At 50.8% G+C, this 20,846-nt stretch overlaps 1 protein-coding gene across 1 annotated transcript; it reads left to right on the top strand.

Annotated features, from left to right (window-relative positions):
* Positions 1–3,886: 3,886 nt before the first annotated feature.
* On the top strand, positions 3,887–19,108 carry HBEGF (heparin binding EGF like growth factor). Its single transcript, XM_034780005.1, has 6 exons — positions 3,887–4,232; positions 4,743–4,916; positions 10,031–10,208; positions 15,374–15,529; positions 16,159–16,252; positions 17,908–19,108. Exons 1-5 carry the CDS (start codon positions 4,190–4,192, stop codon positions 16,229–16,231), a joined length of 624 nt encoding a protein of 207 aa, XP_034635896.1. The 5' UTR covers positions 3,887–4,189; the 3' UTR covers positions 16,232–16,252; positions 17,908–19,108.
* The last annotated feature ends 1,738 nt before the right edge of the window (positions 19,109–20,846 follow it).

The raw sequence follows: 20,846 nt of genomic DNA, 5'->3' as shown, positions 1-20,846 counted from the left end.
GAAACAAATGCTCGTTGGAGTCCTGTCCCTTGTTTTCAAGCGGCGTAACAAGTGACTCGGTGACTTTACATGAGCAAAGTGCCAACTGCAGAGAAACTCTAAGGCAGGGGGAGACCCAGGGCCCAGGGAAGAACTCTCTGCTGCAGGAGAATCACCATTAACAATATTTTGTACTTCGCTAGCATCTTTTCATGCAAAGATCTTAGAGCACTTTACTACTTTATTGGTACTAACAATTTAAGCCTCATAATGGTCTTTTGAGAAAGCTAAGAGATTGATTTAATGAATGCATTAATTTACTTTCCCCACCAGTGAAATGCAGCACCCTCTTGGGTAGAGCACTGCAGCTGTCTAACAGCACACAGAAATAATATACAACAGGAAATGAAGAACACCGAGATCCTGATGCTCCATTGCCCCACCCCTTGTGGAGTCATTTGCATTGGTAGAAAGCGAGTGCAAAGAGGGTACAAAATCCATTCTGATTTGGTAACTCTTTGCACCAATGTAATGACTGCACCTAGCCCAGGGCAGTGGATTGTCATGCTCAGCATTAACTGAAGCTGCAGGGAGAATTTTAGGTCAACAGAAGGTCTCAGTAACTGAGCTGGAATTTGGCCAGCCTGGCAGAGTTAATGCCACTACTCTCCTGAAAGGAGCAAAGGCATTTGTCTATGTACTTATACTATGCCTATTACCTGAGCATCTGAGCACCTAGATGCTAAGAGCCAGAGTAAGGTAGTAATTTTTGTGATCACCAGATCAGCAAATGGTGCTATGGGCATTCCCCTCCCTGGCTGGCTCTAAACCTCTTCTTAGAGGACACCCTAGATTTAGCACCTCTTGGTTTGTCTCAGATAACAACCTAGCTACCTCTAGAAGCTGTCTGGGAGACTTGGTCCTGAGTCAGAGCTCAGATCCAGTGGCACTGTCCTTCCCTCATCCTCCAACCCCCAGCATGCAAATGCTAGCCTAGCCAAACCCATGGGACCAGCACTGACTGGAGCTGGGCTCGCTTGGCCTGGTGAAGCATGGATCTCTGGCACAGCACCAGCTCCAAAGAGCAGGCGAGGAATGTGGAGAAAAGCACCCAGCAGGGTGGACCCTGAGATTTTTTGTAACCTCCCCCAGTCCCTGAGAAGACAACAGCAGGAGAGGCCCTGCTCCTTACAGGAAGTACAAATCCCAAGGGGAAGAGGGAGCAGCTGGGTACCCCACACTGGGAAGGAAAGGTGGAAGGAGTGGCTGCCATCAGCACACATAAGAACGGCCATGCTGGGTCAGACCAATGGTCCATCTAGCCTAGTATCCTGTCTTCCGACAGTGGTCAATGCCAGGTGCCCCAGAGGGAATGAAGAGAACAGACAATCATTGAGTGATCCATCCCCTGTTGCCCAGTCCCAGTAGTCAGAGGTTTAGTGACACCCAGAGCATGGGGTTGCATCCGTGACCATCTTGGCTAATAGCCATTGATAGACGTATTCCCCATGAACTTACCCAATTCTTTTCTGAACCCAGTTTTACTTTTGGCCTTCACTACATCCCCTGGCAACAAGTTCCACATATTGACTGTGCGTTGTGTGAAGAAGTATTTCCTTATGTTTGTTTTAAACCTGCCACCTGCCTCATTGGGTGCCACCTGGTTCTTGTGTTATGTGAAGGAGTAAATGACACTTCCTTATTCACTTTCTCCAACCAGTCATGATTTTATAGACCTCTATCATACCCTCCTTTAATCATCTCTTTTCTAGGCTGAATAGTGCCAGTCTTTTTAATGTCTCCTCATATGGAAGCTGTTTCATACTCTAATCACTTTTGTTGCCCCTCTCTCTATCTTTTCCAATTCCAGTATATCTTTTTTGAAACGAGGCAACCAGAACTGCATGCAGTATTCAAGATGTGAGTGTACTATGGATTTATATAGTGATGTTATGATATTTTATGTCTTATTATCTATCCCTCTCCTAATGGTTCCTAACATTCTGTTAGCTTTTTAGACTGTCGCTGCACATTGAGCGGATGGTTTCATAGAACTATCCACAATGACTCCAAGATCTCTTTCTTGAGTGGTAACAGCTAATTTAGATCCAATCATTTTGTATGTATAGTTGGGATTATGTTTCCCAATGTGCTTTACTTTGCATTTATCAACACTATTTCATCTGCCATTTTGTTGCCCTGTCACCCAGTTTTGTGAGATTCCCTTTGTAGCTCCTTACAGTCTGCTTTGGACCTATCTTCCATAATTTTGTAACGTCTGCAAATTTTGCCACCTCATTGTTTACCCTTTTTTCAAAATCATGTATGAATATGTTGAACAGCACCGGTGCCTATATAGATCACTGATGGACACCACTATTTACCTCTCTCCCATTATGAAAACTGACCATTTATTCCAAACATTTGTTTCCTGACTACTAACCAGTTACTGATCCATGAGAGGACCTTCCCTCTTATCCCATGAATGCTTACTTTGCTTAAGAGCCTATGATGGGGAACCTTGTCAAAGGCTTTATGAAAGTCCAAGTACACTATATCCATTGGCTCATCCTTGTCCACATGTTTCAGAGTAGCAGCCCTGTTAGTCTGTATCCGCAAAAAGAAGAACAGGAGTACTTGTGGCACCTTAGAGACTAACAAATTTATTAGAGCATAAGCTTTCGTGGACTACAGCCCACTTCTTCGGATGCATATAGAATGGAACATATATTGAGGAGATATATATACACACATAGAGGCCTCTCAGAGTTGGTAAGACAACTCCCACCTGTTTATGCTCTCTGTATGTGTGTATATATATCTCCTCAATATATGTTCCATTCTATATGCATCCGAAGAAGTGGGCTGTAGTCCACGAAAGCTTATGCTCTAATAAATTTGTTAGTCTCTAAGGTGCCACAAGTACTCCTGTTCTTCCTTGTCCACATGTTTGTTGGGCCACTCAAAAAATTCTAACAGCGTGTTGAGGCATGATTTCCCTTTACAAAAACTGAGTTGACTCTTTCTCCAATGTAGAGTGTTCATATATGTGTCTGATAATTCTGTTATTTACTATAGTTTCAACCAATTTGCCTGGTACTGAAGTTAGGCTTACCAGCCTGTAATTGCTATGATCGCTTCTGGTGCCTTGTTTTAAATTTGGTGTCACATTAGCTATCCTCCATCCAGTCATCTGGTACATTACCACAGTTAGTATTTCAGCAGTTTTATATTTGAGTTATTTCAGAATACCAGCTGGTCCTGGTGACCAATCACTATTCATCAATTTGTTCCAAAACCTCCTCTATTGACACCTCAATCTGTGACAGTTCCTCTGATTTGTCACCAAAAAAGAATGGCTCAGGTGTGAGAATCTCCCTCATATCCTCTGCAGTGAAAACCCATGCAAAGAATTAATTTTGTTTCTCTGCAATGACATTTTCTTGAGTACTTGTGGCACCTTAGAGACTAACAAATTTATTAGAGCATAAGCTTTGTTAGTCTCTAAGGTGCCACAAGTACTCCTGTTCTTTTTGCGGATACAGACTAACACGGCTGCTACTCTGAAACCTGTCATTTTCTTGAGTGTTCCTTTAGCACCCTGATCTCCAGTGGCCCCACTGCTTGTTTAGCAGGCTTCCTGCTTCTGAAGCACTTAAAAAGTTTTTTTGCGGTGAGTTTTTGAGTCTTTTACTAGTTGCTCTTCAAATTATTTTTGGCATGCCTGATTATACTTTTACAGTTGACTTGCAGATTGCCCCCACCTCCAAGAAACCTGGCTGTCTCACCCCCAAAGTTAAGGGGACCTGAGTCACCCAGCACCAGCTTGACAGAGGGAATCCCCCTCCCACACAGTCCCCAGAGCACTCACGCCACCCCCCGCCCTCAGCGGGCGTGGCGTACACACCAGCATGGCCCCACCCTCCAGCCTCTACCCCTGGTGCTGGCACAGACTGGGGCGGGAGAGCGAGAGGGGGCTCCTGCTGAGAGCTGGGCACGTGTGCGCCGGGGAGGTCGGGCAGAGCAAGGCGCCTGGCAGCGCGCTGTCCGTGCCGAGGGAGCCCAGCGGTGTCTAACGCGAGGCGGCACAGCTCGGCGGGGTGCCGTGGGAGCTAGCGGGGCGATCGCAGAGCCCAGCCCAGAGCGCTGCGGGCACGGCCAGCGGGTGGAAGCGGCCAGTGCGGAAGCCACGCGCCGGACAGGGAGCGACATGAAGCGGCTGCTCGTGGCTGTCAGCGTCCTTCTGACTGCAGGTGAGGGGCTGGGCGAGCGGCACGCGGCGCCGTCCCGCAGGGGAGCGCGAGCGGCGGCTGCGGGCAAAGTTTGTTCCTTGCCCTTCCCCCGAATGGCCCGTGCTTTGGCACCGCAGCAGAACGCGCCGCGGCCGAGCCCGCCGGGCAGCCGGGAGCGCTCTGCCCACGCGCCCAGTGTCCAGGTGCTGGAGGCCGCGCTTGCATAATGGGCCGGGGCCGGGCTCCCTCTGGCGGGGGAGCCCCTCGCCTTGGCCTCCCTCCAGGAGCCCCCTCCCTAGCCGGCAGGGCCCTGCTGTGCCCGGGAGCCGTTCCGAGCCCCCCGCCTGGCTCTGCGGCCGGTGCCCTGCCGGGGCGCGGAGCTTCATTCATCCGGGGGGCGGCCCGGCCCGGGGCTGTGATTATAAATACAGTACCCGGCCCCGGGGCTGCCGTATGGAGAGCGTCCGGCAAGTGCGGTGTGGTGCGGTGCCCGGCGCTGTCCTCTCAGGAACGCCGCTCTCTGTCCCGCAGGGTGTTCCGTGGCAGCGCCCGGAGAGGGGCTGGAAGTGCTGCGGGGCCCGGGCTTCCACGAGGCGAGCGGCGGCCAGTCCATCGCGCGGCTGCTCCGGAGCGGGCTGGAGGAGGAGCGCGACCCGGACGGCGGCGGGGTCTCGTCGGGGGATTATTTCCTGGAGCTCCCGAGAGGTGCGTGTGTGCGGGGCTCGCCGGGCGCGGGGGACGGGCAGCGGCAGGTGGCCTCCCTTGAGGAGGCAGCCCGCGGGTCCCGATCCGGCAGTCCGCGGGTCCTGAACCGTGGCTGACCAGAGGCTGGGTTCTCGGATCCAGGGTGAGAGGTTCGAGCCCAGCTCAGGAACAAACGCAGCGGGCTGCTGAAGGGAAATTGATTTAACTCTGGCAGCGCTGAGATCTCCTGGGTAAGGGAGGAAGTGACCCCGGTCCCAGGGGACCCTTTCCCCACTCGGGAGTGTCACAGGTTGCATCTTCTGTGTGATACCATGGCGGAGAGGGGGAAGGAGAGGGAGTGAGTCAGATGCAGCAATATACATAAGCAGGTGCTTAACTTTAAGCCTGGCCCATTGGCTTCCAGGGAGCATGCTTAAAGCTAACCACATGCTTTGCTGAGCTGGTATGGCGTTAAGGGGGTGCTTACATGCTGGCCTGGCTTGGGACGGGAGATTATTCCTGAGGCTGCTGGTGGGGTGAGGAGCATGGTGTGATTGGCTAGGCTGGGTGGATAGGGAGAAACTTTTGTAACTAGAGCGGGGTTGACTCTGGGGAGTTTCTCTTGGGCACTGAAAGGCAAGGAGTGTCCCTGGGAGAGGCCAGGAGTGGGGTAAGCCCCAGAGCTGAGGGGGCAGTTCTGTTGTTGATTGATGTGTGCAGAGCTCTGACAGCAGGAATTCAATGAGGGAGGGGAAGCCAGGCCAGAATGTTCCCACGGAAATTCCTGCCTTATTTGCTTTGTGTCGGTTCAGTTGTTTTTAGTATTTCCTTGTCTGTGCTCTTTGCCTTTTCTGTTACCCTGGAGTCCCCAGTCCCCTGCCGAGACCCAGTGCTGCATTCCCTGTAACACCCATATCCCCAGTACTGCATCCCTGTTATCCCTAGTCCCTGAGGACTCTTCCCAGGTCCAGCACGCAGTTCTTTGTCACATGCAGTCATTCATGGCATGTTTAATGCACAGCCCTCTCCAAAGCAGGAGGAGAGGGAGACTCTATAGCTAAGGGGTCCTGTAACTGTTCAGTTGTTGAAGTAATGCCCTCTCTTGTGGGAAAGTCCTATAGAACAGAATAGAGTCATAGATTCCTAGGCTAGAAGGGACCATTACGATCAGCCACAGGCCAGCGAACTGCTCCAAAATAATGCTTAGAGCAGATCTTTTAGGAAAACGTCCAGTCTAGATTAGTGAGGGCACTGAGAGGGCTCTGTGGAAATGGCTTTAAAACCCCACGTCATTCAATAGAGATGGAGATCGTTCCATAGGTGTTTTGCACCTCTATGTAGAAATCTATAAAAGATATGGGATTCCCTATTCGCTTCTATAGGATGGTCCCCAAAAGCCTACAGAAAGGTTGAGGGCTCTGTATTACATCATCTGGGACGCTCCCCTATGTGGATCCATCCAGTTGAGATTGCATGCCATCCCAATCTGGAGTGGTCACCACCCGTGAGTCACACCCTACCGCCCACACATTGCTACTCCTCATACCAACCAGGGGTTAGTCACTGAGCTGGGGGCATCTGAGTCCACCTTCACCCTGCTGTGCCTGTCCATTTATGTCTGGTTTCTCTAACATTCTTTGGGCGAAGTGTCTGTCCCATTGAAAACAGCAGGAGTGTGGGCGTTAGCTTGGTCGTGACCAGGATTTGACACAGGAACAAATTCAGACCTGGCGTTACCAGTGTAACTCCACTGACATCACTCAGATTGCACACACGCACACCGTCTCCCTGTTACGCTCTGTGGCTTTTCCTCATTTTTGTTTCCTCTCTAGGCTTGTCATGGTTCCTCTCCATCTGTGATTGTGTGCCCATCAGCTTTGCAAAACGAGGCTGATCTATTGCACCACGGGGTGGAGTCTGGGGAGACTCATCCTCTCTCCCTGTCTGTCCTCACCACAAACCTTTCCTCACTCTCCTCCTTTCCTGTCTCTGCCCACGACTAGCTGTCACAGTTCTCCACACCTCACACCCACGCTCCTTGGGCCACCCTCTCCTCTCCATTTCTCCACATCTTTCTGCTCCTCTTGGGGTGGGTGCATTTCTTCTTTCTGAATGCCAGCACTGAGCAGTTGGAAGGCCAAGAGGTGTCTCGCTCTAGTGTGGGTGAGCTGACAGGCCTCTGATGTGTCAGGTTTGAGAAGAGGATCAGTTGGGAGTGGGACGCTTAGCTGTGACCCTAGTACTTCGGGGAGTGGTAGTCACCTGTTCTTGCCTCCTCCACACTCTCTAGGGCAGCGCTTCTCAGTCGGGGTGGGTCATGGAGAGCAGTCAGAGTGATTGCAAGGGTGAAATTTTATTAAAGTCTAAAGCAGAGAAGATCTGGCTGCCCCTCACACCCTTGCCCTCCGGGGTCAGTGTTCTCTGTCAGCCTCTCGAAGTACACGCACAAATTAATCACGTAGGTTGATCATTGCTACCCTTGCTTTGGAAAGTAAGTGGATTGTGAAAATATTTGATGAAGGGTGGCCAGCGTGGATGGGTTGAGACACACTGCTCAAAGAGGCCCTCAGTTTTTCTCTGGCCTCGGAGCCCCTCCCTCAAACCCCATCACTCCTGATGCCTCTAGCTGTTGTGTCAGCCGTACCCAGCGGAAGGGAGACGTCCCTGAGCTACCTTGAGGCACTGATCAGTCTGGAACATGCTCTCTGCATGCAGGGGTCTGAGCCGTCATTTTCTGCTCTTGGCTTACCACACCCTTCCTACTTCTTGTGCCTGTGAGCCAGCCGCTGATCCCGGCTGGCCAGAGTGGAACGACAGGCCTGTGAGATGGCTTCACTCAAATGACTGTCCTCCACCTGCAGAGTTCCCTTGATCTCTGATCTGAGGACAAGAGGATAGAGCAGGGGTGGGCAAACTTTTTGGCCCAAGGGCCACATCAGGGTGCGAAACTGTATGGAGGGTCGGATAGGGAAGGCAGTGCCTCCCCAAACAGCCTGGTCCCCGCCCCCATCCGCCCCCTCCCATTTCCTGCTCCCTGGCTGCCCCACTCAGAACTCCACACCCATCCAACCCCCCCCACACTCCTTATCTCCTGACTGCCCCCTCCTGGGACTCCTGCCCCTAACCGCCCCCCCGGGACCCCACCTGCTATCTAACTCCCCCTGTTCCCCATCCCCTGACCGTCCCCCCCAGAACCTCTGCCCCATCCAACCGCCCCCTGTCCCCTGACTGCCCCCTGAGATCTCCTGCCCCTTATCCAACCCCCCGGCCCTATGGCTGCCGGGGAGGGGGAACAGCAGAGGAGGGGCCCGGGGCTAGCTTCCTGGGCCAAGAGCTCGGGGGCTGGGCATGACCGTCCCGGGGGCCGGATGTGGCCCGTGAGACGAAGTTTGCCCACCTCTGGAATAGAGGCACAAGGGCCTGGGAGGCAAGCAGGGAGAAGTGAAAGCACCACAGTGCGGTTCCGAGCGTCCTTCCCCTTTCCCTGGGATAGCAACCCTCTGCCCTGCGGGTCACAGTGCCTGCGGCAGGGAGATAAGCCAGCAGGGCTCCCATCGGACACACGCAGTTCCTGTGCATTTTGTTGTCTCTGTGGTTCTTCGTGAAGTGAGAACTTGCAAAGCTCCTGCAATACCCTGAGTGGCTCCTTCTTCTATTTCTCTGGCCCTGGTGGAGTCTGAGCCTGCCGGTACTGCCAGGCCCCCCACACTGTGTGGTACTTGGAGGCCAGATTCTGCTGCCCACCACGGGGTGCTGGAGAATTCAGGCCTTACTCCAAGTGAGGAGGGTATTGGACCCTAGCCCTTAATCACAGAAATGTGGGGCTGGTAGGGACCTCGACAGGTCGTCTAGCCCAGCCCTTGTGCTGAGTCAGGACCAAGGAAACCTAGACCATCCTGACCAGTGTTTGCCCAGTCTGTTCTTAAAAACCTCCAGCAATGGGGATTCCACAACGTCCCTTGGTAACTGCTCCAGAGCTTCACTATCCTTAGAATTAGAAAACTGAGGCCTCACCAGTGCCGAGTAGAGTGGGACAGTTCCCTCCCTTTTCTTACATACGACATGCCTGTTAATACACTCCAAAATGATGTTAGTCTTTTGTGCAACTGCATCACACTGTTGACTCATGGTTGCCACATGTCCGGTGTTATCTGGGGCTGTCCCAGTTTCAGTGAGGAATACCACTTCCTCCAGGCCTGGTGTGTGTGTGTGTGTGTGTGTGTGGGCGGGCAGGGGGCAACACAGTAGCTTATAACATGTTGGTTTTCAAGGCTTGAAAGTTGACATCATGTTGCAGCGTGATGTTTGGATGCAGAGTGGTAATGGCACAAGGTGATGATTCCTTAGCTGTGTCACTGACACCACCATAGAGTGTAAGAGTTCTTCAGGTTTCCCAGAGTTCCCATCTTCTTGTTCCTGAGCCAATGAGGCATGCTGTAGTGCTGTATGCTCCCACCGAAGCCCCTCAGAATTCATGGTGCTCAGCACCTGGTAGGGTCAAGCTGTTTGCCTGGAGACTGAGAATAGCCAGGATGGCCTGGTGCTTTGGCTGTCATCAGAGTAATTTCTAAGCACAGCTGGGGGAGGCATAGTTTGACTTTAAAAATTGTTTCCACTGAAATTCAAAAATGACAGATTTCATGGAACTGTGTCTGTTTACATCAGCTTGTTTTCAGAAAACCTAAATTTGGGGCCTGAACTGGCCTGCCAGTGCCCTGTAATACTGCATGTGTCCTGCGTGCAAGCCATCATTGTAACCACAGGAAAATCAGCCTGATTAGGACTATGAATAGCCTCTTACAAAAGATCAGACTGATCAGAGAAATAAAGGGTAGATAAAGACTCAATTCTTAATCTTCTGTGATCAGTAGAAACCAGCGTATATAATAGTAACATGTGAGGTATGTACTGTCCTGTTTTTCTCTCTGAATCTGCACTAACTTGTTCCCTTCTTTCCTTTAGCATCTTTATGAATCAGAAATGCTCTGATATTTGTTGAAATCTGCAAAAATGGTGAAACCTCTGGCTGTGGGCAGATAGTCTGTCAGTGATGCTAGAGCTGAGGCAGATGCCTGACAAAATGCTGTGCTGGATACAGTTGAGTTGACTTGTGTTCTTTTAAAATTGTCTTCCAGTTGCCTTCTTGTCCAAGCCAGAAGGTCTGGTTACTCCAAAAAAAGAAGGGAATGGGAAGAAAAGGAGGAAGGGCAAAGGCAAGGGGAAGAAGAGAGACCCATGTCTGCGAAAGTACAAGGACTTCTGTATTCATGGAGAATGCAAATACATCAGTGAACTGAAAGCTCCATCCTGCATGTAAGTTATTGGCATATCTCTGACCTAGGGGAACCTTAGTCATTGTTCCTTGAATTCTCTAAACCACACACAGGAAATGTGTAGGAGATATTTTTAGAGCATACTCTTAGAGCCCTGCGCAGATACAAAATTTGGATCCACATCCGATCCGTGATCTGCAAACATGGTGAACAATACGTCCGCGGATTTGCAGGTCTCCACATACTCTCACTCTGTGAGGATTCTCTTCTGTTTCACATGCTGCTTGGGTTTTTGCATCGCTTTGGCACCCTGTGATCAACCCTGTACTCTGTTGGGTCTTGTTTAAGGCACAGGTCCAGATGTGTGTCCCTCTATCACACACATCAGCCTTCCATTAAATTCCCCAGTGGTCTGAATTCAGGGATGCCACGTGAATCTCCATGGGCCCTGAGTGAGCATGGAGTTTAGCCTTCAGGAAGTCAGTATGACACAACTTCCCTTTGTGGCGTGTTTGTCTATTGCAGGGCACTTGGTAGCCCTTTCCAGTCACACTTTCAGAAGTGGGCACTCACTTTAGGAATCCAGACTCAGGTGCCTGTAGCCTGTGTTTCAGGAGTGCTGGATCCCCCCAACTCCAGCTGAGGTCAGTAGGAGCTGGGATGTTCTGCATGATGCATCTCTGAAGATCACGCCCTGGGAGCAGGGGGCTGAGCTATCCTGAAAATCTAACCATAGACGTCTCAAGCTGGGCACCCAGCAACAGAGGCACCTGAATTCAGTGTCCGCTCTTGAACATGGCTTTTCCTATCTTCGTGGGCCCATCTAATTAATGTGTCCCATGGTGTATTATGCAGGTAGCAGCTCTGGTGATGGCTGGGGAGGGGGTAGAGGAAGAGTCACAGAGAACGGGGAAGCTGGAAGGATCCACTTGGCCCTGAGAGATTCTGACATTGGCAGAGTGACGGAGTATTCTTTCCACACCAAGAACCTACTCTTGAATAATGTCTTCAAAGGACAAAACTGAAAAATGCTTTCGTTCAGCATCAGGCATACGCACTGGCTACTGTCACGCAGTCTAGCAGCGAGACCCGCTAGGCCAGGGGTGGGCAAACTTTTTGGCCTGAGGGCCACATCTGAGTATGGAAATTGTATGGCGGGCCATGAATACTCACAGCATTGGGGTTGGGGTGCAGGAAGGGGTGAGGGCTCCGGGGTGGGGCCAGAAATTAGGAGTTATGGATGCAGGAGGGTGCTCTGGGCTGGGACTGAGGGGTTCGGAGGGCAGGAGGGGGATAAGGGCTGGGGCAGGGGGTTGGGGCATGGGAGAGGGATCAGGGGTGCAGGCTCTAGGCGGCGCTTACCTCAAGCAGCTCCCGGAAGCAGCGGCATGTCTCCCCTCTGGCTCCTATGCGGACCTGCGGCCAGGCGGCTTTGTGTGCTGCTCTGTCCGCACGTGCTGCCCCTGCAGCTCCCATTGGCTGCAGTTCCTGGCCAATGGGAGCTGCGGGGGCGGCACTTGAGGGGGGGCAGCATGGGGAGCCCCCTAGCTGCCTCTATGCGTAGGAGCCGGAGGGAGGACATGCGGCTGCTTCTGGGAGCTGCGGCACGTGCGCACGGAGCGGTCCCTGACCCCACTGCCTAGCTGGAGCGCAGGAGCGAGGCAAGCCTCAGACCCTGCTCCCCAGCGGGAGCTCGAGGGCCGGATTAAATCAGCTGGTGGGCCAGATGTGGCCCATGGGCCGTAGTTTGCCCACCTTGCACTAGCCATGGAATAGTTTCTCAAAGGGAAACAGTGGAAGCTGAAAACAAAAGCCCTGAAGAACACACTGTAGGGAAGGTTTTTACAGTGACCAGCGGGAGATGGGGCTAGACGTGACTGGGTTCTTCCATTTCTAATTCTCTTGGTTAAGCTGATTTATTTGTTGTGAGTGCTGCAAGCAAGTTCTCCCTATGCATTAGAGTTTATGATCACTTCGGCTTGTCTGCCACTGTCTCACCATGGAGATGAGGTAGATGGTCTTCTGCAGCACAGAGGTCTCTTTCTGAGGAGCTCCCTTCAAGGCCTCCTTGTCCTAGACCATCTAGTGCAGGGCTCTGGTCTTCTTCTGCAGCAGTTTGAGGCTTGGGGGCTGGAAAGGGAAAGTAAATCTCTTCATCCACCTCTTCAAATGTGACAGCCCTGTCTGTTGCACCAGTGCAGTAGTGCAAGCAGAAGGAGAATTTGGTGTTCAGACTCTCTCTGTCCCAGCTCCAAGCAGCCAGGGTTGGAGACAACAGCTTTGAGGGCACTGTGCATGGCAGCCTGCCAGGAACATGTTGAAGCTGCTCCATTATGAGCCATTCCTCTGTTTACTCCTGTGTTAGAGCTGCTTCCCTGAGCTGAACTACTGCTGTTAATTAATCATTCTCTGCCTCTCCTGGGTGCCTTCCTCTGAGGAGCTCAAAGCTCTTTCAGACATGGATGGACTCCCTCTGCTATCACCCTCAGGAAGTAGGGAAGTATCAGTCACCCATGCCCACTGCACAGGCGGGGGAAGCTAAAGCTGGCAAGAGTTTGTTGCAATGTGGACACTGGCCTGAATCTCGCAGCTCATTTCTTGTCAGACTTCACAGAACACTGATCTTGTGGTGCTCTGTAACCCATCCCCTGAGCTACCACTGCCTGTCCACAGAACTTGCTGAAGATCGCAGAGCTCTGGCTCGCGTCTTGTGCAGCCTTCTGGCATTGGAAACGTGGGGCAGCATGGTGTTGCGGAGATCAGCGAGTGCTGCCCTGGGAGCCTCTGAGCGTTCTCTGCCCTGAAGCTGCAGCTGAGGGAATTCCTAACACAGCCTGAGCAGCCGTCTCCTGAAACTTGATGCTCGCAGCAGCCACCAGCACAGAGCAGTATCTGCTGTCAGGGTCCTAAGCAGCTCACTATCTGGGCTGCTGCAAAGGTCGATGACACCTCTTGCAGGAGAGCAGCAGGTGCTTGGGGGACGGACTCTCTGGACAGTCAGGCACTCGACTGAACTCCTGAGGGATCTTGCTGGGGACGCTCTTCCTTAACCAGTGCTTCCTGCGGGGACAAGGCCTTAGGGCAGCGATGGAAGATGATGTCTGGAGGACAAGGGCCAGGGCTGGATTAAGGCTCACCCATCCAGACCTCAGCAGGAGGCAGACTCCACTGTTCAGAAGGCCACATTCCCACAAGCTAGTTTCCCTAGTAGCATTCTTCTGCCTCAGTTCCCCCATCCCTGATGAGAGCAGAGGCTCCGAGGTGGCTAACTAAGGCCACTGCTCTTGCCTTTAACAAGATCTAAAGGAGTCTGAGGTTCTCAGCTGCAGTGGCTGGTATCCAGTAGCCACCCACTGAGAAAGCTGAGGGGTTGTGAGATTCCAGCCTTGCTCTGCTCAGCCAGCATCTTTGGCGGATCCAGGGCTGCTGCTTTGAGTTTCATTGCGACCTTTGCCTGCTGTGGTTGTTGGGAGAACATGTGGCTGTAGCACACTATGGTGTTAGCTGAGGGCACTGGCAGCACTTTGTTCTGGAGAGGGCTCGGGGTTTCCTGGAGACCTTCTGGCCCTTCAGCTTCTATGGTTCTTTGCTTTTGGTGTAATGTGAATATTGGAGGCTGAAGATGACATTGATACATGGCATGTGCTGGATTTAATGGCGCTCGATCTAAACATGGGACACTTGATCTTGATGTCTGGCATGTGTCCACATGTTTGACAAGAAGCTCATCCCTCTGATTGGGCCTTGGCAAGGGTCCAGAGCTATGGGGGGGCATGTATATTAGGCTGTTTACGTGATTCTCCTTTGACTAACTGCAAGGGGTGTTTGGGTAATTAGCCTCCTGGCTCTGATGCAGATTTTATTTCTGTTCCATGAATAATTACCTGGCCAGAGGAGAGATTGGTGGCTCATGGGTCACGAGTGTTGGTTTGCTCCCGTTTGAGAAGTGCGTCTGTGGGAAATATCCCCAGAGGAGGCATTCAAACCTCTTTCATCTCCATTACCAAGCGTGAGGTCAGACCTGTCCTTGGCTTTCTTAAATGGGATTTCCAGGCTCTGAAAATGGGAGCTGAAGAGGTTTGTCCCAGTGCTGAGCTCTAAGTCCCTGACATGCTAATAGAATTCAAGGATCTCTGTGCAGTGGACGATACTTAGTTGAGCTCATATTTTAACGGCCTCCTCTCAGCCTATATCTAACGGGAGCTGGGATGACTCAAGCATGCCCCAATGACAAAACTCTGATCCTGATGGTCAGGGTGGAGTGATGCCCCTGCTCCCACCCCTTCAGCCTGCCTCCTCACTAATCTCACCCCCTCTTACCTGCTTCTGAGCGCTGGAAGGCATATGACAGGATCTGGAGGGTTTAGGTGACCTAGTATGGTTCAGGGCAGACAAACAGAACTGGCTGGAGCTGGGAGCCCATCATGCACGGGGCAGCTATTCTGACACTTTTTTTATTTTGCATAGCACTGAATGATTTCAGTGTTCTACTCACCCATGAAATGCGGCCAGCTCTGGGGAGGAGCAAGGTAGTTAAAGGGAGCACAGCACACTGCACGCCAGCAGGGCACTTTGGAGCAAGGTCCCTGAAAATGTCGTGGGATCGCTAATGTCTCCACAGACCCTTAGATTCAAAAGTCTTATGGGGAAGACCTCCATATGACCAGCTGAATGGAGTCCAATATATTCAGGCTGAAGGCTTGAATCCATCCTGCTGGGGATCCAGGCGGTCTAGGAAACCCCGTCCTGATGCTTGGGCCAGTACCCACTCTGGTTCACTGTGGGAAATCCCAGCCCAGTGCCCAGCAGCAATGCCAAAGGGTTGGGCAGAGTGCTGGGCTGTACTGGATGTGGGGAGGACAGTAGAGAGCAATAGGTGATACTTGGACCTGTCAGGGACACTGTCCCTGGGAGGAGATGACTGCCCTGGAGCAGGTGCAGCTAAGGTCAGCAATGGCGATGCTGGGCCTGAAGGATCGACGCACTGAGCGAAGGTTCGGGGCTTGGGCCTTGTCTCACTGGCGAGGAGGAGGCCGTGCTGTGTCCTGAGAGCTAGGAGAGGGTCGGAGATGTTCCATGACACTTGGGTGGAAGGGGCTGGAGAACAGTTCCGATGATGATTAATACCCAGGGCAAAACTTTGCTCCTAGAGTGTCCCGTTGCTACTGTCTTTTAAACTGTCTTTCCTCCCCCCTCACAAACTAGATGCCAGCCAGGGTACCATGGCGAGCGGTGCCATGGCCTCACTCTCCCCGTGGAAAACCCCTTCACCAGTTATGACCACACCACAGCGTTGGCCGTCGTAGCGGTGGTGCTGTCCTCTCTGTGTCTCATCATCATCGCTGCATTGCTGATGCTCAGGTGATGGGGAATGGGCTGCCACGTGCTGGTCACAAGACCTACCCCTCAACTTGGGGGTGGGAAGGAGGGAGGGAGGGAGGGAGGCTACCTGTGGTCGCACTGCATGGGATACACCGGCCTGCTCTTAAACCCAGAGCCCTGACCCCAACCTGGGTAAACTGCCCCCACTGACACCACTGCTGGTATTCCCTGGGGCTCAAGCCCTCTGTGTATGGGAGCAGGGGTCTCCCTGGTTCAGTGGCCGATGGCATTTATAGCCTTGGACCACCTTGCTGTCCAGTTTCTCTGTCCTTCTTGTCTTGGGTTTTTTTTTTTATGCTCACCATGGGCTGGGTTTGTTCCCAGCTCTGCCCTGGCTTCTGTAGGGGAAGATCCAGCAATCTCAAACAGCTGGGGGAGAAGTGGGCTGATGGGAAGCAGTTGCTTTCTTTCTCCAGACATCAGAGATATCCAGCCTCCTGCATCTCGCCCCAAGGGAGGCACCGAGATGGAAGATGTGGCATTGCATCATATGGCCAAGATGAGAACAGTGACAGCCCCAGGCGGCTCCTGTTGCGGCGGGTGGGTTCGTGACCCTGACCAGAGCAGCAGTGGCACGCTGGTGAATGTCTGTCTGCTTGTGTTTGCAGGTGTCACAAAAGAGGAGTTTATGATGTAGAAAACGAAGAGAAAATTAAGTTGGGCATCACCGGAAACCACTGATGGCATCGGGGGGCCTGCAAGGTAACCCTCCAGCATGGGCATTGTGGCATGGCAGGGGCAGCTTCCATCTGCAAGACTGCACATGGCCCTGCTGGGCAGCGACAGGTGCAGCTAGTGGGCATCAGGGCTGGCTCCAGGCACCAGCTTCTCAAGCAGGTGCTTGGGGCGGCCACTCCGGAGAGGGGCGGCACGTCCAGGTATTTGGCGGCAATTCGGCTGACGGACCCTCACTCCACCTGGGAGCGAAGGACCTCCTGCCGAATTGCTGCCGCAGATCGCGATCGCGGCTTTTTGTTTTGGTTTGTTTTGTTTTGGCTGCTTGGGGCGGCCAAACCCCTGGAGCCGGCCCTGGTGGGCATGGAGCTTGATGGGTTCTGCAGACGTTCTGTCACACCGGGCCAGTTCTGTTCTCTTGTGCAGTCTGACAATGACTAATGTGTCCTTCTCGGATTGAGACTCGGAGCTCAATAGCCTGTGCCTATTGCCAGAGCGCCGATAGGGAACAAACCCCATTTCTCTGATTCAGCCCCCAGAGGAGCAAATCCGTGACTTTGCAGTGGGTCTCCCGGCCCTGCCGTTAGCCTGAAGTGAATGGATCGCTTTGTACCCATCTCTGGCTTCCCGGCCAAGCCCAATTCTGAATCACCCTGCTGGTTTCCAAAGGCCAACATTGCCTTGCTCCCCCAGTCCCTCTCTATACTCCTCTGTGCTTCCTCCTTTCCAACCCACTCTACTGCTCCGATACCCTGCTCACAGGGTCCCCCACCCACTCCCTCTGCTCTGCCTCTCTGATCTCGGAGTCACATAACTCCCTCGCTCACTCCTCTGGTCATGGCCTCCCCTCTCCATAATTGGAGGTTGTTTCTTCACTTGTTCCTCTCTGTCTATCTGGGATTCCCTTCCTATGACCCACTGAGTCATCTCCCTTCTTTAAATCTTGCCTTTAAAAAGCCCTTCCTTTTCGCTCCCATGTGTCCTTACCTTATTACTGTATCATTCTTCCATACTCCCTTCCTCAGCCACTGGTGTAGTGGTATTCTTCCAGTGTTGCACTGGCAATCAGAGGCTGTTTCACCCCAGAGGCAGCTGTGCTTCAGTGGTGGGCAGGCACTGGGAAGGGGAAATGCCCCCTCCGCTGGTCCGAATGCTGATATCACACATGCTTCCAGGTTTTTAAATTAGGAAAATGTCATGTCTCCCGGGTGGGTGAATTAATATGTGGAAGGGATTACTAATTAGTGGGTGTCATTCCAGGGGAGACTTTATCAAAAAGGTAAATATAGGTTGTTCGGTCTGATGGCACAACTCACACGGAATCAGTGGGAGCTGTGGGTGATCAGTACCTGTGGAGATGAGCCATATTATTAATACCAATCTGCATCCCTGATCCTGTAAGGTCTGAGAGGCTGCATTGAAGTCAGTGGGAGCTCAGAGTACTCCACATCCAGATGGATGGGACACTGATTCTGGCTTTGATTCAGGAAAGCATTCACACGTGCTTGAGTTCTTTTGACCTAGGCATGTTCCTAAGTTTCATGTACGAGCTTAAGTGTTTTCCTGAATCAACGCGTCAGTGCGGGGTGTTCTTTGAGGATCGGCACCCACCGCAAAGCACATCACCTTGCACAAGGCACAAGCCGTGATGTGAAATAACCCAATCTTGTGTTGTGTTTCAGGATTGAGCAGTGAAGCGATTCTACCTCCACCAAGAAACCAGTCATAGCAACTTAAGACTCTGTTTATTGGATCTATTGAAAAACCAATGGGAGTGGAAGGGGAGTATCTGTTTTTGGGGGTTGTGTCAGGGAATGACTTCACTGAAACACACATCTCAATGAGCCAACCTGATCTGCTGGAATGAAAGAAGGTGGCAGGAGAGGCGACTTCCTACTTGATGGTTTCCAATAAGCAATGGAATTCCTTGAGGAGTCTCAGCTGAAGGGCTTCTGCTGAGGATGGAAAGCTGGACCTTCGCTTTAGTGCTTTGCTAGGGACTGAAGAGTAACTAAAACCAAACCAGAATTTGGATCCTTCAAACGCACGCTGAGGAACTAACTGTGAAAGACTTCAACTCCGCGGAGACTGACTTTGCGGCTTTATTAGATGGGGGCAGGGGAGGGAAACTATTTAACAAGATATTTTTCATGTTAAATTATATATTTATTTTAGATATACTGTACATAGTATTTATTTAGGGTCTGATCCTGTAGTCTGGAAATCAATGGGAGCTTTACCATGAGTTCAGACAGCAGGATTGGCCCTCACTTTTTAATGTGCAACATAATGGTCTAATAATTAACACTTTGTTACAAATGCTTACATATTATTTAATGATGACTGGAAAAGGAATATTTCATGTGGCACTATATGGGGAAAAATATGGACAGCATGAGCCAAAAACCAGATTTCAATACTTCTGCATGTCCCCTTCTCCCTTCTTGCTGAGAAACAGCAGGCGAGGGGAATCATATGTATGGGGGCAAACTCAGACCTGCTGTAAGTGAGTGCAGCTCCACTGAATCTGACCTATACTGTCCAAACATTTCTATTATTCGAAACTTGACTGGTGCTTACTCCAGCCTCTGCAATTGAAAAAAGGGGAGGGTTGATTCAAAATCCAAAGCCTAGGCCAAACACCAAAGGTGCAGGAGACAAACATGGGGGGAACTATCTCAAGATAGGTTCTACGTGGTCTTTAGGACCCCGAGGAAGTCTTATGGGCTCTCTTCCCTCATGGAGATTCTTGCGTTAGAACAAGTTTGAGTTCTTGTGTGTGTCAAATTTCAGAGGCTGCAGTGAGCGACCTCATGTTGTTACATCCAGTGCTTCCAGAACAGGTTCAGATGTTACAATCAAAATAAAAATAACCCAGACTCACTTGTCTCCTGTTCATTGAGCCCTATGCTGGAAAGCCTCCTGAAAGCAAGGTGATGTATAGACAGTAGCAGGGAGTGTCAAAGCAGAGAGAGCTGGCTGTTTTTCCATGGGAAATCGGCTTTTCTCTAGCCTGTGTGGCTGCACTACACAAGGGCTCATTTTCAGACTGGAGTGCCTAAGTCTGCCCACCCATTTCCACATTTGGGGTCTCATCTTGGCACTAAGCAAAATTGTCTTTCTGTTTTCTAGTCCTGGAAAATATAGTGCCAATCTATAAAAGACAACTAGGGGAAATTATAGACCAGTCATCTTAACTTCAGTACCTGGAAAGATAATGGAGCAAATAATGAAGCAATCAATTTGCAAACACTTAGATGATAATAAGGTGATAAGTAACAATCAGCATGGATTTGTCAAGAACAAATCATGTCAAACCAACTTAATAGCTTTCTTTGACAGGATAACAAGACTTGTGGATAGAGGGAAGAGGTAGATGTGGTATATCTTGACTTTAGTAAGGCTTTTGATACTATCTCGCATGACCTTATAAACAAGCGAGGGAAATCCAACCTAGATGGAGCTACTATAAGGTGGGTACATAACTGGTTGGAAAACCGTTTCCAGAGAGTAGTTATCAGTGGTTCACAGTCAAGCTGGAAGGGCATATCAAGGGTACTGCAGAAATCAGTTCTGGGTCAAGTTCTGTTCAATATCTCCATCAATGATTAGATAATGGCATAGAGAGTATACTTAAAGTTTATAGACGATACCAAGCTGGGAGGGGTTACAAGTGCTTTGGAGGATAGGATTTAAATTCAAAATGATATGGACAAACTGGAGAAATGGTCTGAAGTAAATAGGATGAAATTCAATAAGGACAAATGCAAAGTACTCCACTTAAGAAAGAACAATGAATGGCACACACACAAAGTGGGAAATTACTGACTAGGAAAGAGTACTGCAGAAAGGGATCTGGGGGTCTTAATGGATCACAAGCTAGGAGTCAACAGTGTAACACTGTTGCAAAAAAAGCAAACATTCTGGGAGTGTTGTAAGCAAGACAGGAGAAGTATTTCTTCCACTCTACTCCGTGCTGATTAGGCTACAACTGGAGTATTGTGTCCAGTTCGGGGCACCACATTTCAGGAAAGATGTGGAGAAAGTCCAGAGAACAACAACAAAAATGATTATAGGTCTGGAAAACATGACCTATGAGGGAAGATTGAAAAAAATGGCTTTGTTTAGTCTGGAGACAAGAAGACTGAGTGGGGACATAACAGTTTTCAAGTACTTAAAAGGTTGTTACAAGAAGGAGGAAGAAAAATTGTTCTTCTGAACCTCTGGGGACAGGACAAGAAGCAATGGGCTTAAATTGCAGCAAGGGCAGTTTAGAGTGGACATTAGGAAAAACTTCCTAATTGTCAAGATGGTTAAGCACTGGAACAAATTGCCTTTAGAGGTTGTGGAATCTCTGTCATTGGAGATTTTTAAAAGCAGGTTAGACAAACCCCTGTCAGGGATGATCTAGATAATCCTTAGCCCTGCCATGTGTGCAAGGAACTGGTTGAGATGACCTCTCGAGGTCCCTTCCAGTTCTATGATTCTAAGATTTACTAGTCCTTTAAAGCATTTGCACTGATCATGCCAAAATCTAGCTCTGGCAGAGCATGAGGTATCAGTCCTTAAAATCACGTTGTGCTGATTGCCATCTAGCTTTTTCTTCTTTTTCTTCTTCTAC

The sequence above is a fragment of the Trachemys scripta genome, chromosome 8 (assembly GCF_013100865.1).
Source record: "Trachemys scripta elegans isolate TJP31775 chromosome 8, CAS_Tse_1.0, whole genome shotgun sequence".
NCBI classification, from domain to species: Eukaryota; Metazoa; Chordata; order Testudines; family Emydidae; genus Trachemys; species Trachemys scripta.
Note: the sequence above shows the minus strand (reverse complement) of the source record. Positions and strands in the feature narration are given on the sequence as shown.

Excerpts from the sequence above, each read along its gene's own strand:
- HBEGF (XM_034780005.1), top strand. The coding sequence starts at position 4,190 with ATGAAGCGGCTGCTCGTGGCTGTCAGCGTCCTTCTGACTGCAG. Across the intron at positions 4,233-4,742 it reads CAGCGTCCTTCTGACTGCAG|GGTGTTCCGTGGCAGCGCCC; the intron begins GTGAGGGGCTGG and ends TCTGTCCCGCAG. Across the intron at positions 4,917-10,030 it reads TTTCCTGGAGCTCCCGAGAG|TTGCCTTCTTGTCCAAGCCA; the intron begins GTGCGTGTGTGC and ends ATTGTCTTCCAG.